The 17,154-nt window shown below is 43.8% G+C and overlaps 1 protein-coding gene across 12 annotated transcripts in view; it reads left to right on the top strand.

Moving 5' to 3' along the window:
- NACC2 (NACC family member 2) overlaps positions 1-17,154 on the top strand; it is a 104,825-nt gene that overhangs the window by 69,350 nt on the left and 18,321 nt on the right. For 11 of the 12 annotated variants that reach the window (XM_072124488.1, XM_072124496.1, XM_072124487.1 and 8 more), the window contains 2 exons: positions 4,553-5,472; positions 15,947-16,120. In XM_072124488.1, the coding sequence (XP_071980589.1) occupies positions 4,611-5,472; positions 15,947-16,120 (1,036 nt within the window). In that variant the 5' untranslated portion in view covers positions 4,553-4,610. Of the gene's footprint in view, positions 1-272; positions 520-4,552; positions 5,473-15,946; positions 16,121-17,154 lie in introns of those variants that run through there. The other variant, XM_072124492.1, reaches the window with a different exon arrangement.

Here is a 17,154-nt window from a genome sequence, read left to right on the forward strand (position 1 = left end):
CATCGCCTTAGATCCAGACACTGGCGGGCAGGAGCGGAGGAGGGGGGGGGATGCATTAATGGGCTCATGTCTGACTTGAAAAAGCATCCTTGCACTTTTGTCAACTCTCCCTTTTTCTAAATCTTCACGGAGCGGAGATCATAGGAGTCTCCAGATAGAAGTACAGAGGTGCTCCACGCCCCCCCCAACATACCTTCCCCCCCCCCCTCACACCACCCAGTGGGTATTAAAAATTTAGACTCCTCTGTTCGCACTGCAGCATGTTCTATAGGATGTAATGCCCACTCAGATCATCTCACAGGCAGCAGTGCCACATAATTCGGCACATTCAGCGACAGCGTGGTTGGCTGGCGGCGCTCGCCCCCCTCTCCGTCCTGGCACATCTCAAGCTCACACCGGACATGTTTACATCCCAAACACTTGAAATCAGCTCCTTTTTTTTGCTGCCGTCGGATATTTCTCCCAGACCTGGAATCTAACCGGACGGTGGGGTCTAAGAGCAGCGACGATCTGCAGCGTGTAAGTAGAAGACCACTGCATGCAAACCCCGCCGAGCGCCAGACCTGCTCCTGTCTCTCAGTGACATCTCCATTGTTCATTTTATTCTTCCACGTTACTTGAGATCATTAACCCCTTCTGCACCCAGAGGATTTAGCGGCGCGTCGTTCCTCCGCGGCAAATCCGGGCTTGGCGTGCGGCGGCTGGAAGCACATTGCTTGCACCCATCTATAAATCAAAAGTTTACTTGTTATGCAAATGTTTATCGGGATGCCAGCGGGAGGGATGGCGGCTCTTACACCTCGGATGACCTGTGTGCATTGTCCTATACGTGGCGTGTTATATATATATGTGTGTATGTCGTCCTAGTAAAGGCTGCCCCCCCCCGGGGCAAGTTTGTTGCCCTAGCCTTGTTTATAATTGCCCTTGCTAAGACAGAGCGTCTTGTTATTACAGTAGACTGTATATGTCTATAAGCATTTTCCCTATGTATAAGTTATATGTATTCATTATATCGCCGCCATATTCCGTAGCTGCGCTACTAATGCACCCATATCCGTCCCTATCCTCCTAATCTGCACGAGCCCTGAGGTCACATTCATAGGAAGTCAATTAACCTCATAGGAAGTTTTCGGAAAAGAATGTTAACTCTGTGCGGATTCTACCCCTGGTCAACGGATCCTTGACTCCCGGGATACAAGTCATCTACGCTTTATATATAGCAGTATATAGCAGTATATAGCGGCAGTTTTGCTGCCCAAAAAGTAGCATAATGGGAAAAGTGTCTGTAATTGGTTTGGCTCGTTCCTCCATCCTTCAGATCAGATTCGATTCTCCCGATGTGGCGCCCGTTTACAGGGGGCGATTTTACATTTACGATTTTTCCCCCTGAGGGATCTGACATAAGGGACATATTATTTTGGTGACAGAACTTTGGTATTTAAGAGATGCTTGAAAAAAAAACTGCAATAAAGGGAAAATCGGCACAGTTTTCTTAACTTTTTAACTGCTGGACAATTATTTGTGCACGTCCCGTTGTTTGATGGCTAATGGATCTTGTTGTCTAGTTTACTAGTGTCCCAAAATTCTTCAGCCCCCCCTCAGCCCCAATCCAGAATTCTCATACATGTTATGGTGTGGTCCTTGGACTCATCTCTAGATGGGTCAAGGGTCGATTAGTAATTAGATCATTCAATTCAAATGCGTCAATCTTCTGTAATCCCTGTTTCCCGTGAGCTTGCATTGTAATTTTTGACCCCTGACACACTTTAAGACCCATTAACCTCACAGTGAAGGAGGAGGCATTGCCGCCATAAAAACTGCTCCACCTATAGTCCATGTGACCGTAACATGGGCTGACTATGGGTTTATATTGGACCCCTATTACGCTATGTGTGAGTATTGTCTGCAGATGGTAGGAGGTGATCCTGAGCAGGTGCATATAGTCTGTTGTTTTCTGTTATCAGCCATTTCATCTGGGAGGTGCTGAGTAACACTCTTCATATTGAACTTCTCCACTGTGCGTCCCTTTAAGAACTGGGTATGAGACAGAAGAAAAGTTTTATTACCATGGTTACAGGACTCCTTTTTGGTAAATGTCCAAAAAAAAAAATCAAGGGAGATAATTGTTAAAGGTATATTTGTGTCTTTACAAACTATCTGCCCCCTTCTCCCCCTTTGCGGGCGTTATACGTGCCACTTCCCTGTCTGCGTCGGGATTAGTTGTGGTGTTGAGGGGGGGGGGTGTTTCGGATGATCTTTCCATCGCACTCCCGACGAGATGAAATGAGTCAGTGCTGAGCCGATGAGTGTTAACATAAGTTGCAAATCCACAACATATTGCATGTGTGAGGCGTAATAACCAGACTGAACGATTTACAGGCTTTTTTGTGTGTGTGAACTTGGGCTTTCCACCGTCTTCCATGCCAGAACACAGAATAATTCTCCATCTGCTCCGAGCAAGTTTCGAGATTCTTGTCGGAGGGGAGAAGTTGGATCAGTTGTGTTTATTTCTAAGGGCACGTGTGGACGTGGTCAGACTATTCATAGTCGGGGGATTGTGTGTAAGGCCGGTCAGACTGTCTAATGGGACACGTTCCTCTTGGTGGCCACATTAGATGGACTTGTGGAGGGTCGTCTCGCACTCCTCTATTGCTTTGGTCCACCTTTGGTTTAGCGCCCATGCTCCTTACACCAGAGCTTTGCTTCTCCCGTTTAAAAAGGTTCAGTTCACTTTGCATCAAAATATGTCAAAATGGGTCATCATACACCCCTAACACCGAAACCTTACTCTCGACAAACTTATGGCAAAAGATGGGTTGTGCATTGCTTGATCTACAAGTGGCCTCCATCCTTTACCAGAGCTGTGGCCAGACTTTGCTTCACCCATTGAAAAGGTTCAGTTCACTTTACATCAAAATATGTAAAAGTGGCCTGCCGACGCACCTCCATGGTCTGAGCAAGGACAGGTTGCCCCGTCTCCTCAACTATGCCTTAGCTGGACTTATGTGGTTTGTAAACTACCCCCTCTCCTCACTAAGACTACATTTTTGTGTACTTTTTGAATTTAAATCATTTTTAGGCAGAAAAAGTTACATTTTGATTCTTGTGAAACTACAGGTTGCAGAAACTCTTTTTAGGTGTGGCCTGTTCTGTATTACAAGACAAAAATAGCCTCTGACAAGCAATAGGATATCTTTTCAGCAGGAATGATGGTTATCAGTTGCTGTAGGACTACAAATTCAAGCATATCGGCATATAATATCTCTGCCAGACTTTGAGATTGAAAAGATATTTATTGAATTACATAGACCTGAGCAAGATCCTCGGATAAGAGATCATAGTATGAGAAGGATCAAAGTCTCGGTGTACAATCTTCTTGCGGGGTCTTGGGATATTGCTGAGAACTTTGGTTCCACAAGGGTCACACATCTACATTTTGGTTCCCATCCAAATTCTACACTGTGCCAAACAACAAACTCGGCACTGCTGTGTCTGTCTCCGGACCGCTCCTTCCTGGCTTGTGTGTATGTACTTCGATCTGGAGTAATATCGCATCTGTTGACACTCGTGTTAAGAGCCCCCCCATATGATCATCTGATCTGTAGCGTCGTCTGACTTCTGAAGACTTTACAACGCTCCGTCACTAAAGCAAATTAATTGCTTAATTAGACAGTAATCACTCCGAGTCCTGGATGTGGTAAATAAAATTATCTTTAGATTGCTTTGCCTTAAATTCCAATTTTTTTTTCTCTTTTACTATTCATTTGCGATATGTTTCTTTTTATACAGTTTTGCTTTGATTTTATTGGTATTTTTAGTATGACACATGTCCTCTGGGAAAGCAGTGTGAGGTTGACCAGCACCCAGCTTTTCTTTACTACAAATCCTCCTAATATATATATTTTCTCCTTTTAGTTTTTCCTCTCCCATGTTTTTCATTTATCTGGTTGTTCCTCTGATGAGTCCTCCAGATCTATGGGCTCCGGCTCAGGGGTGTATTCACATGTTGCAACGCGATAGAGTTTTCCATTACTTCTGATTTGCTGAACTCGACACTTAAAAACGTAACCCCTTCCATAGGATTCTAGAAGCTGATTTGCTTGACCTGGTGGTCCCTGATTTTTTTTTTTTTTTTTTTTTTACATTTCTCTGAGGGTAAGAAGATCCCTGGTGGTTAGGTGGTTAGCTATATCTTGGCTTTTTATACCCCTGCATGGCACATTAGAGGGGTATCTAAGGCACCAGTATTAACTATAATGGTATAGTAAAAGACAACCTCAGGAGGCCAATACAATCGAACGTTGTTGAGGAACAGGGAGCAATAAGTTACTGCTTTAATTTTTGGTTGGCACCTCACAATAAAAAAGGGTGGTTTTGGGTTGCAGTTTGGGCACTCGGCCGCTAAAAGGTTCGCTGTCACTGCTATATGAAGTCTTATTATCCTTATCCTTGCCCCTGGGATGTAACAATTAGACCTGAGTTTGTTAAAATTGATTCAAAATTTTTTAATTAATTGGTTTTGTTGTCGTTTTTGTCTTTTTTTTTTTTACAGATGTGAACTGTCTCGACCCCGGTTTTGTTGAATGTCTCTGTAAAGCCAAATCCCAGCCATGTCACAGATGTTACACATTGAAATACCCAATTTCGGGAACACTGTCTTGGGTTGCCTGAACGAGCAGAGGCTCATGGGACTGTACTGCGATGTCTCCATAGTCGTGAAAGGTCAAGCGTTCAAGGCACACCGTGCCGTGCTGGCAGCGAGCAGTCTGTACTTCAGAGATTTATTCAGCGGGAACAGCAAAAGTGCTTTTGAGTTGCCAGCCACTGTGCCCCCGGCATGTTTTCAGCAGATCCTCTCTTTTTGCTACACTGGAAAGCTAACTATGGCTGCCAGCGAGCAGCTGGTGGTCATGTACACAGCAGGGTTTCTTCAGATCCAGCACATTGTAGAGCGAGGTACGGACTTGATGTTCAAGGTGAGCTCGCCCCATTGTGACTCTCAGACTACTATGATCGAAGACGCCAGTTCGGAGCCGCAGAGCCCCTGTAACCAGACGCAGGCCGCCACCGTGCCCTACGTCATGTCCCCTTCCATGCCCATCCCTCTACTAACCAGAGTGAAAAATGAAAGTCTGGAAGTTCAACCTATTGCCATGCCCAATTTGCCGGGCAAAAAGTCATCAGAGACCCAAAACAGAGACAGTGGTGGAGGCGTTAATGCGGCCGCTCCACCAAAAATCCCCCGAGTATCATATTATGGCATGTCTAGCTTAGCAGCACTCTTTCCCAATGTACAGCAAGTACAATACTCTCAAGGGGAGCGCACAAGCCCCGGAGCAAGCAGCATTCCTACCACCGATAGTCCCACGTCCTACCACAACGAAGAAGATGAAGAGGACGACGAGGCCTATGACACCATGGTGGAGGAGCATTATGGACAGATGTACATTAAATCTACTGGTGGCTACACAGGTATTGGACATTTCCACATATTACTTTGTATGTTGAGTTTATAAGGAGGACTGTGTTTTGTTTGGTGGGCCATTGACATATCCCTGGACAGTGGTGGACAAGCTAGTAACTACTGAATCCTCTGGTTCAATAGCGTTACAGTATCAACAGAATCAACGTGGGAACCAACCATTTAAAAAAATACATACCCATATGACATATGTCAGAAATAATGGCAATATATGAGATCAACAGTAGAAGATGAGTGTTATTATCTTGCAGCAGGCAGTGACCTATACACACTATTTCATTGTTTGGAGACATGGGAGACTCCATACTTGTAGAGGCGGGAGCAGAGTCTTGTAGAACAGCAGAGTATTTAGAATAGGAGTGTGTTCACTTTGAGCGAGGCAGTGACCAGTTTACCTCTCCTGACTGGTCTGGTTTTATATAAAAAACAATAATTCTGGTCTGAAATTTTAGAATAAATTGACAACCAGATGATCCTTTAGTAAAAAGGGGTATGTCCTCATGTGAGTAGGGACCGGACTGATTGGACAGAGTTAAATTGTGCAGGGACACGCCCCTGATTGGTAACACCCAGCTGTCAAGTTACTCATAAATTTCTAGTTGATTGGCAAGGAAATGTCCTGTCTGCTGGTGAATTCCATAGGACCTGAGAGGTTCCTGCTGCTCTGTTGGAATAAGGAGCACTAGACTCATCGGGAACGTGTCGCTGTGTCTGTAGACCAGATCTTTTTCTGTGTGATAAAATGTGACATATAAACCACGAGCTGTGAAATGGTAATGCCACATTCATTAGGCACGGTCAGACCGCGAGTAAATATCGTCACACGCTATTGCTTCGTACTTGATGGCAGATTTTTTTTTTTTTTTGCTTGAGATGAAGTCAAGCCAACAGGAAAGGGAAGTTTAGCTGAAGAATTATCCATAGGTGAGTCCTTTCATGATGGTCCATTCCCCCATGACGACTACTACTTCGTCATGCTGTTGATTTGTGTTTCTATAAAAAAGTGGGACTTTATCTCTAGAGACCCATATATAGATCCTCTTCAAACAGGGACTTGTGGTGGACATCTAGATGCTGAAGGCACTGTTGGTCCAAGCCCAAAAATTACAATTCTACAATAATCTGTTCAGTGGTTAGGTAAATTTTTCATTTATGGATTGTAAACTGATGAGGAATTAATAACTTTTGGTCACTTTTTAAGTTTTCACACAGACCTTGAAAAATTAAAATACTTTGAGCACTTAGAGTTCTCAAAATTCAGTGTTACTATTTGTAAGACCACCACTGGGTGGATTAAAGAATGAACTGTAGCGTGTATCACTTATTATAGGTGGAGACTGGAATGACTTGGTCAAGTTTGAGACCTGGTGGTCAGCTGAAGCATTGGACATGGTGAACTGGATGGTTTGAGAGTAGAGTCTGAAGATCAACGGAGCTTCTCAATATGTAGAATGACCAGTGATTTGGGTGGATCTTGGAGTCCTGGTGGATCAATATGTATCATAAGATTTTCCAGATGTATTTGGAAACCGGTCAATAAGTCCCATACCCATGACTAGACTGCAGACTACTCTTGGATCTAAGGAACTTCTGAGTAATAAAACTTGACTTCAGGTTGAGTAGGAAGCCTTCGGAATATCTCTATTATTAGTCTGACACAAAGTTATTGGGTGATGGACCATCAGATGGTTCTTCTCGCTCAACCTTTGTGGATTTCTAGGCGGGAACGAAAGATCAAACAGAAATGTTTTGTTAATGCAGTGGAATATCAAACCAGGGAGGAGCTGTGGAGGACGTCCTGGGTGTCTGCGGAGAAGGAGAGGAGCAGGAACCCATCTTGTAGGATAAGATCAATCATTAGACTTGGCCTTGGGCGGGGGGGGGGGGGGGGGGGGGTGTCTGCAGATGGCACTCTAATTTGAAGGGGTTAATAGTACAGGGTGTGTGCCCTCGCCCAGCCCTGTGGTACGCTGCCTGCTGATTAGACTTGCGCTTTGGGATTAGTAAGACTTTCATTTCCTTCCTTCCTATGATAATGCAATTTTATAACTTGCATTAAGCAGATGTTCTCACCAGTGACTGGATCAGGTAGATGTTACTGAGAGATGCTCCCGATCCCTGAGACCTACCGTGGCAGGTGATCGGGGGAGCTTTTTTTTAAAGAGACAGTCACCCTAATTTATGCACCCAATAGCTATGCCAGTCAGATTCTTCCATCTTACAATGCATTGGCATCAATCGATGATGACCTACCTGGGCTGATGGCTCCTCCTGGTCTGATTTTACTAAGGGGTTTATGGTGGACATAGTGTGAATTTTATCTTCTTCTTCAAAAGAATTATTTTGTAGGGCGCTATGGGTACTATGTATTAGTATGTGGCGGTATTATTATCCTATGTGGCGGCATTATGAGGGCAGTCTTCACTTGGCACTATAAATGGCGGTGTTATAATCATCCTACGTTGCATCATTTGAGTAACTATATTTCGGTATTAGAAGGGGCTGCTTCACGGGATGCTGCATATTATTTGGTGACGAAAGTTGTATTTTGCAGGAATTTCTTGCAACTATATGGCGGTATTATAAGTACGGTATCCTGTGTAGCACCATATGTAGCCTATATTTCAGTAATGGGTGAGCCGCTCAGTGGTGTGGTATTCTCTTATTGTTATATGGCGGTATTACAAGAACTAAAATTTGGAGCCAAATTTCTAAAAATTACAAACCTGACGGGGAGGGTAAGCTGCTTTCTGCTGCAGGTAAAAGGGGAGGATTTTGGCCCAATACGTGATGTGACTTTTTTTTTTCGTGAAAACTCATGTCAAAAAGTTTGTCCAGAAGTCGTCAGATTTTCTTCCGCCGTCTACATTGAAGGTTTTTTCGGGAAGGTCCTTTGGAAAACGATTAAGGAGGTGTCGTACAAGACGGTCATGTCCGCGGAGTAGTTGAGCCGTGTTTGCTGTTGAGTCGTGTTGTTTGTACACGGCGCAGGTAGGGATTGTGCTGGTTTCCCTGTAATACTCCTGTGTTTGCTGTGATCCGTGGCAGTGGCGGGCTTTAATCTCTGCGCCTCTGCTATACAATAAGCCCTAAGCTTTCCTCCCGCTCCTGCCTCTGTTTACACTGGAGTTGGCCCGGCTTCTACACAACAGTATTCAGCACCAGCAACGGCTCTGTGTGTCTAGACAGGCAGCGCAGCGCTCCAATTATGGGCCACATCCGCCCGCGCTCACTGTTTACATGCTATAGCATTGTTGTGTCCTCAGCACAATACCTATACAAAGGTCACAGACGTAGCAGAGCTGAGCTCGCAATGCGGCAGCGCATATAGACTGCGGCCAGTGGCGTAACTAGAAACTGATGGGCCCCAGTGCAAAGTCTGTCGGGGGTGACAGGTTCTGTCATTTTCCAGTGGCAGACAAGATAAACAATAAATGTGTAGATGGAGAGTAGGACACGAAATAACTCAAGATCTGGACAAAATCCGTAGAGCAAAGTAATTGTAGATTTACTTCTTTCTTATGAATGTTTAAACAGTGAAGTGGTAAGAATAGAATTACTTATTAATGTTAAATATTTAAAGGGGTTTTTTAAGTTTTTTTTAGAAAATGGCTGTAATATATTGAAGACATCAAAAGTGCATAAAGAAAATCCATCTTAAGGGCATAGAAAGAAATACTTAGGTCCCATAGCGACACAGCAGTAGGTGTAGAAGACACAGTAATGTCACAGTACAGGGATAATACACACAGTAATGTCACAACACAGGGATAATACACACAGTGATGTCACAGTACAGAGATAATACACACAGTGATGTCACAGTACAGGGATAATACACACAGCGATGTCACAGTACAGGGATAATACACACAGTGATGTCACAGTACAGGGATAATACACACAGTGATGTCACAGTACAGAGATAATACACACAGTGATGTCACAGTACAGGGATAATACACACAGTGATGTCACAGTACAGGGATAATACACACAGCGATGTCACAGTACAGGGATAATACACACAGTGATGTCACAGTACAGGGATAATACACACAGTGATGTCACAGTACAGAGATAATACACACAGTGATGTCACAGTACAGGGATAATACACACAGTGATGTCACAGTACAGGGATAATACACACAGTGATGTCACAGTACAAGGATAATACACACAGTGATGTCACAGTACAGGGATAATACACATAGTGATGTCACAGTACAGGGATAATACACACAGTGATGTCACAGTACAGAGATAATACACAGTGATGTCACAGTACAGGGGATAATACACACAGTGATGTCACAGTACAGGGGATAATACACACAGTGATGTCACAGTACAGGGATAATAAACACAGTGATGTCACAGTACAGGGATAATACACACAGTGATGTCACAGTACAGGGATAATACACACCGTAATGTCACAGTACAGGGATAATACACACAGTGATGTCACAGTACAGGGATAATACACACAGTGATGTCACAGTATAGAGATAATACACACAGTGATATCACAATGATACACAGATAATACACACAGTGATGTCACAGTACAGGGATAATACACACAGTGATGTCACAGTATAGAGATAATACACACAGTGATATCACAATGATACACAGATAATACACACAGTGATGTCACAGTACAGGGATAATACACACAGTGATGTCACAGTACAGGGGATAATACACACAGTGATGTCACAGTACAGGGATAATACACACAGTGATGTCACAGTACAGGGGATAATACACACAGTGATGTCACAGTACAGGGGATAATACACACAGTGATGTCACAGTACAGAGATAATACACACAGTGATGTCACAGTACAGGGATAATACACACAGTGATGTCACAGTACAGGGATAATACACACAGTGATGTCACAGTACAGAGATAATACACACAGTGATGTCACAGTACAGGGATAATACACACAGTGATGTCACAGTACAGGGATAATACACACAGTGATGTCACAGTACAAGGATAATACACACAGTGATGTCACAGTACAAGGATAATACACACAGTGATGTCACAGTACAGGGATAATACACACAGTGATGTCACAGTACAGGGATAATACACACAGTGATGTCACAGTACAGGGATAATACACACAGTGATGTCACAACACAGGGATAATACACACAGCGATGTCACAACACAGGGATAATACACACAGTGATGTCACAGTACAGGGATAATACACACAGTGATGTCACAGTACAGGGATAATACACATAGTGATGTCACAGTACAGGGATAATACACACAGTGATGTCACAGTACAGGGATAATACACACAGCGATGTCACAACACAGGGATAATACACACAGCGATGTCACAACACAGGGATAATACACACAGTGATGTCACAGTACAGGGATAATACACACAGCGATGTCACAGTACAGGGATAATACACACAGTGATGTCACAGTACAAGGATAATACACACAGTGATGTCACAGTACAGGGATAATACACACAGTGATGTCACAGTACAGGGATAATACACATAGTGATGTCACAGTACAGGGATAATACACACAGTGATGTCACAGTATAGAGATAATACACACAGTGATATCACAATGATACACAGATAATACACACAGTGATGTCACAGTACAGGGATAATACACACAGTGATGTCACAGTATAGAGATAATACACACAGTGATATCACAATGATACACAGATAATACACACAGTGATATCACAATGATACACAGATAATACACACAGTGATGTCACAGTACAGGGATAATACACACAGTGATGTCACAGTACAGGGGATAATACACACAGTGATGTCACAGTACAGGGGATAATACACACAGTGATGTCACAGTACAGGGATAATACACACAGTGATGTCACAGTACAGGGATAATACACACAGTGATGTCACAGTACAGGGATAATACACACAGCGATGTCACAGTACAGGGATAATACACACAGCGATGTCACAGTACAGAGATAATACACACAGTGATGTCACAGTACAGGGATAATACACACAGTGATGTCACAGTACAGGGATAATACACACAGTGATGTCACAGTACAGGGGATAATACACACAGTGATGTCACAGTACAGGGATAATACACACAGTGATGTCACAGTACAGGGATAATACACACAGTGATGTCACAGTACAGGGATAATACACACAGTGATGTCACAGTACAGGGGATAATACACACAGTGATGTCACAGTACAGGGATAATACACACAGTGATGTCACAGTACAGGGGATAATACACACAGTGATGTCACAGTACAGGGGATAATACACACAGTGATGTCACAGTACAGGGGATAATACACACAGTGATGTCACAGTACAGGGGATAATACACACAGTGATGTCACAGTACAGGGATAATACACACAGTGATGTCACAGTACAGGGATAATACACACAGTGATGTCACAGTACAGGGATAATACACACAGTGATGTCACAGTACAGGGATAATACACACAGTGATGTCACAGTACAGAGATAATACACACAGTGATGTCACAGTACAGAGATAATACACACAGTGATGTCACAGTACAGGGATAATACACACAGTGATGTCACAGTACAGGAATAATACACACAGTGATGTCACACTACAGGGATAATACACACAGTGATGTCACAGCACAGGGATAATACACACAGTGATGTCACAGTACAGGGATAATACACACAGGGATGTCACAGTACAGGGATAATACACACAGGGATGTCACAGTACAGGGATAATACACACAGTGATGAATAGGTAGGATATATGAGGAGAGGATTGTGATGAAGTTGGTGTGAACACTTGTGAATAATCTCTAGTAGTATACAGATGCTGTATCCTAGACTAGCCATGGATGGGTATACAGGCAGGAAAGTGTTAATGTGCAGCCCGGTGTATCCTAGCATAACCCCGGCACTTTGTGGTTGTCTCTGGCTGACAACGGGTAAACTCCGGAGATGATGTGTAGCTGCACATGCAGCCTGGCAGATGGTTTGACTTTTCCACAAGATGTGAAGTGCGGCTGAAATACGAGTATTTATAAACCATGAAAGTTGTGACAAGGAGCGAGAGCTAAAAAAGGAGAGATAAGGCCGGTTACAAGACCCACACCACGAGTCCTGCGTCCTCGGAATTTATAGGAATGGAGAATCCAGGGAGGAGCTGCCATTTAGGAGAACATCATGTAACCTGTTCTGTAATCCCTTATATTCCACACAGATTAACCCCTTGTAACCTGCCGTGTGCGGAGAGGCCAACTTCTGATGTCAGGGGGGATGGGACCCCATAACAATCTGTCTAGAGTATTCCTACAGTTTACTGTCACCATAATACTCTGCCCATGTAGCACTACCATACATATCCATTATACTATCACCCTAATACTAAGCCTATATAATACTACCACACACAGTCATTATACTATCACCGTAATACTGTGCCCATATAATAGTACTACCATACATAGCCATCATAATATCACTGTAATACTAAGCCTATATAATACTACCATACATAGCCATCCTACTATCATTGTAATACTGGGTCCATATAATACTACCATACATAGCCATGATACTATCACCGTTATACTGTCCCCATATAATAGTACTATACACAGCCCTTTAGACGTAATGGATGCATATAGTACTTCTATATACAGCTTTTACAATATCACCATAAATTTAATCCAATATAATACTGCCATAGATGGCTTTTATACAATCCCTCAAATACTCTATAAAGAGCCCATATCCCGCACATAATGCTACCATTCATTGCTAAACAATACTGGGTCCTGGGGCTCTCGGCTTCCCCTTGTTCGGCACTCCTGATTACCAGTTACCCCCCTGTTATTGTGGCACCAATATATATGGGTTACTCATCTTTCCCCTCTTTGATATGAAAATAACAATATTTGACCAAAATGTCCATATTACACTGTGGAATCTGCCTGCTGCTGCCCCTGTGCATTGCTGAGCGGCTCCGCATGGGCGGGGCTTCAGAGTGATTGACAGCTCTGTTGTACTGCAATCTGTGAAAGCTGATATTAAAGCTACACCTCATATGTTGGGTGCCTCATGTGTTGCCCGTAGAGATGGCGAGTGCCTTGGAAGCCGCAACGATGTCCCAAACAAAGAGAGAGAACTGGCTGATCCCGGAGGAGAGTGAGTCACGACGAGGAGTGGGAATTGTCGTCCTCTGTAGCGTCTCTCTGCTATAATTGATGTTTGTTAATGTAGACTCTGGCACTCTGTCTAACAACGCGTCTCATACGCTCTTATAGCACATCCTGCACCCACGTCCCCATCACCCCCTGCTTACTCTACCATGGTTTATGTGTGTGTAATATCTGCAAACATTGGCAGGGGTGCCAAGCCCATAAATACCCCACCGGAGGAGGCAGAAGAAGCTGCGATGGGGCCCCAGTCATAAGTGCTATCCAGGGGTGATCCGAAACTATATGAGCTATAGAATGGCACCCCTTGCATAACCCATATTGGGTTATTTTTGAGTATGTGGGTTCTCCACGCATCCATGATGCCATCTGGTATGAAGGAACACTATTTTTAAGTGTCAAGTTCTGATTTGTAGCAGGTGACTGCACCCGTGATACTGCCCCCCCTCTATCTTGCAGCAGATGGTGCTGCCTGAGGCAAGAGGCTCAACTCGCCTAGAGGATGGTGGAATCCTGGGCTGAACTCTCCTATAGAAAGCCTTATAGTATGGAGGGTGTAATAAACCCCACATTGTAATCTGAACCCACCCTTAAAGGGATCTCACACGTATACAAAAACATGTCGGCTTTATCTTAGACCAGCGGCGCACCTATATCTGGCCTTGGTCAACAACTTATGTTCGTTAATTTGAATTTGTATACCACTCACTGGCATCGTATTGGAAGAATGTGGCCCATCCCTGACAAACCCTTTAATTCACTACTGATTTAAAAAGGGGCTCATTTTAGGCAACAAGCACCCCCATATAGTGCCTGTGTTGGAAATATTAATGATAATAAAGTGCATTGAGCGCCACCTGGAGGTCAGTTTTCTGTTAAGCTGTAAGTATGGAGTAGAAAATAGAATTCTTTTTTTTAACGTCGAAACTTTTTAAGATTTTTATACACCCAGTATATACTTGTCGTGGCTGAAGAGCTTACAATCTAAAGACGATGCTCAGTAAACACTTGGATTGCCGGAGGATACTGTGTCTTATTGTTGGTGTGGGTGTTAGTATTCGGCTCGGAGTGTGCAGTGCCCGTCCTGTGTGTGCCCCTTTCATGGTCTTCATGGAGATGAATGATGCCCCGGGATGTTCTCAGAGCGGTGACCCCTGTGGCTACTCGCAGCTATTGTCGGCTATTGTCTGCCTTATTGTACGTGTATAATCCTCCATGACCGGTGGTCGCTGACCAGCTGAAGCAATCCTTATCGGATGAGTGGCGTTGGTTCAGTACGTGGCCGCAGCCCTTAGTTATGACCTTCAAGTGTTTTGGTTCTTAAACTGGACAGTTTTTTTCCACGGAGAGCGACTATATTATCACTATGGGGCCTGCAGTGGGAAGTCCTGGCACCTACCCCCCAAATGCTACCTCCATTATCTTATTGCACTTCCCTGGAGCAGTGGCATTTCCTGTGGCATTCAAGACTGAATTGGTTAATGATGGTTCCAAGGTGAGATCTGTACCTGTATTCAAATTGATCCCAACAGCGGGGAATGAGTGTTTTGCTCTTATGGTAAGCAGTGACCTGATAATTTATGTGGAGTAGCTACTATAGGGCTGCAAATATGACGTAATGACCATAGATGAATCAATAACATAGAGAAGTAGGATAATGGGATTAATTCTAATGGCAGAGGATGAGTGCTTTTATTTTGTGGTAGGCAGTGACCTAATCATACACATGGAGTGACTACTATAGGGCTGCATATGTGTTGTATGGACCATAGATAAATATGTGCTGGACCTTAGCAGCACCGAGTATTAGGATAATGGGAATACTCCCTGCGGCAGAGGATGAGTGTGTTTCATCTTGTGGTAGACAGTGACCTGATCATTCACATGGAGTAACTACTATAGGGCTGCAACTATGTTGTAGATGGATGTCAATAACACTGAGAAGTAGGATAATGGGATCAATCCTAACAGAAGAGGATGAGTGTGTTTATCTTGTGGTGAGCAGTGACCTGATCATTCACATGTTATCAGTAGTGTGAAAAAGTGTGTGGACGTTTGGCAGCCGTTGGCGCCTCTGAACATGGATTATCTGGATATTCCAATGCTTCGTGAATATAATAGGAATGCTAAATTTTGTCATACTTTGTACATGTATGTGGTGATGAGTGCAGCTTATGACTTCCATGTGTTTCACTTCTTCTTCTTGTTTCTCATTCAGTTGCCCAGGAGAAAGCCGATCAAATGCAGAACTCCATAGAGAATCGCTCCTGCGTCCTGATCCGCCGGGACTTGGTGGCACTTCCTGCCAGCCTGATAAGTCAGATTGGATACCGCTGCCACCCCAAGCTCTACTCTGAAGGAGACCCTGGAGAGAAGTTGGAGCTGGTTGCAGGTAAGGATCCTCTACTACTCCAAGTATTTACAGTAAATGAATGAACTGGGGAAAAAATGTCTCCTTGTCTGTATCTTGTGTATATACTGTATACACCTATATTTAGAAATTGAGGAAACTTCAGAAATTAAGGATGGAGTCATAGGGTAGGACAGGGGCTCCAGTGTGGGTCAAATGGTGAGCACCAAAGACTATGAACCAGTCCATCTTTGGGTTTGGTGACCTCACTGATGACATCATAAATCTAAAAAGCATGTCATCGATGAGGTCACCAGACATTTTAGTCTAAAGCATCTTGTCATGTTGGGAAATCATTTTGATGCTATACCACCAAAAGGGTCAGTTTTGGGTGGACCTGCTTATGAGCGTGGACCTGCTTATGGGCGTGGACCTGCTTATGAGCGTGGACCTGCTTATGAGCGTGGACCTGCTTATGGGCGTGGACCTGCTTCTGGGGGTGGACCTGCTTCTGGGGGTGGACCTGCTTCTGGGGGTGGACCTGCAGATTTGAGCCCTAAACTAGACAACCCCCCCAGTATAGTATCACAGATAAGTCATTGACTCCAAAATATGCCTTAGTTTGTCCACTGTGGTATCATATTGTATATACAAATTTAATGTTGGCTACTTGGCATCGAAGGCTAACTGTGTAGACCGATATCTTCGTGTAATAGCCATGTGTTTCTAGACTTTACCAGTCTTGTCTTGTGCTATTTCATGGCATTACCACCCCATTCCTTGCATGAGAATGCACATTGTGTTATATTTGGTGGAGGATGCGGGTAAGATCGGACAAAGGGAATCGCTACCTATATCAGACACTTGAGGTTCCTTCTCCTTGAATTAGCAATGTAAAATGAATATACATAGGATTTAGAGTCTATTGTATTGGTGCCAGCTGCTGCCTATTTCGGGTACAGCTTGTACCTGGTATCTGCAGACGATATTAGTAGCCAGCAGCAATTAGATAGGATGTTTGTTTAATGGGGACTATGGGTGGTCCTGGCAGACACCTCCAAACACAGACGTTATCC

Source organism: Engystomops pustulosus, chromosome 9 (assembly GCF_040894005.1).
Source record: "Engystomops pustulosus chromosome 9, aEngPut4.maternal, whole genome shotgun sequence".
Taxonomy (NCBI): domain Eukaryota; kingdom Metazoa; phylum Chordata; class Amphibia; order Anura; family Leptodactylidae; genus Engystomops; species Engystomops pustulosus.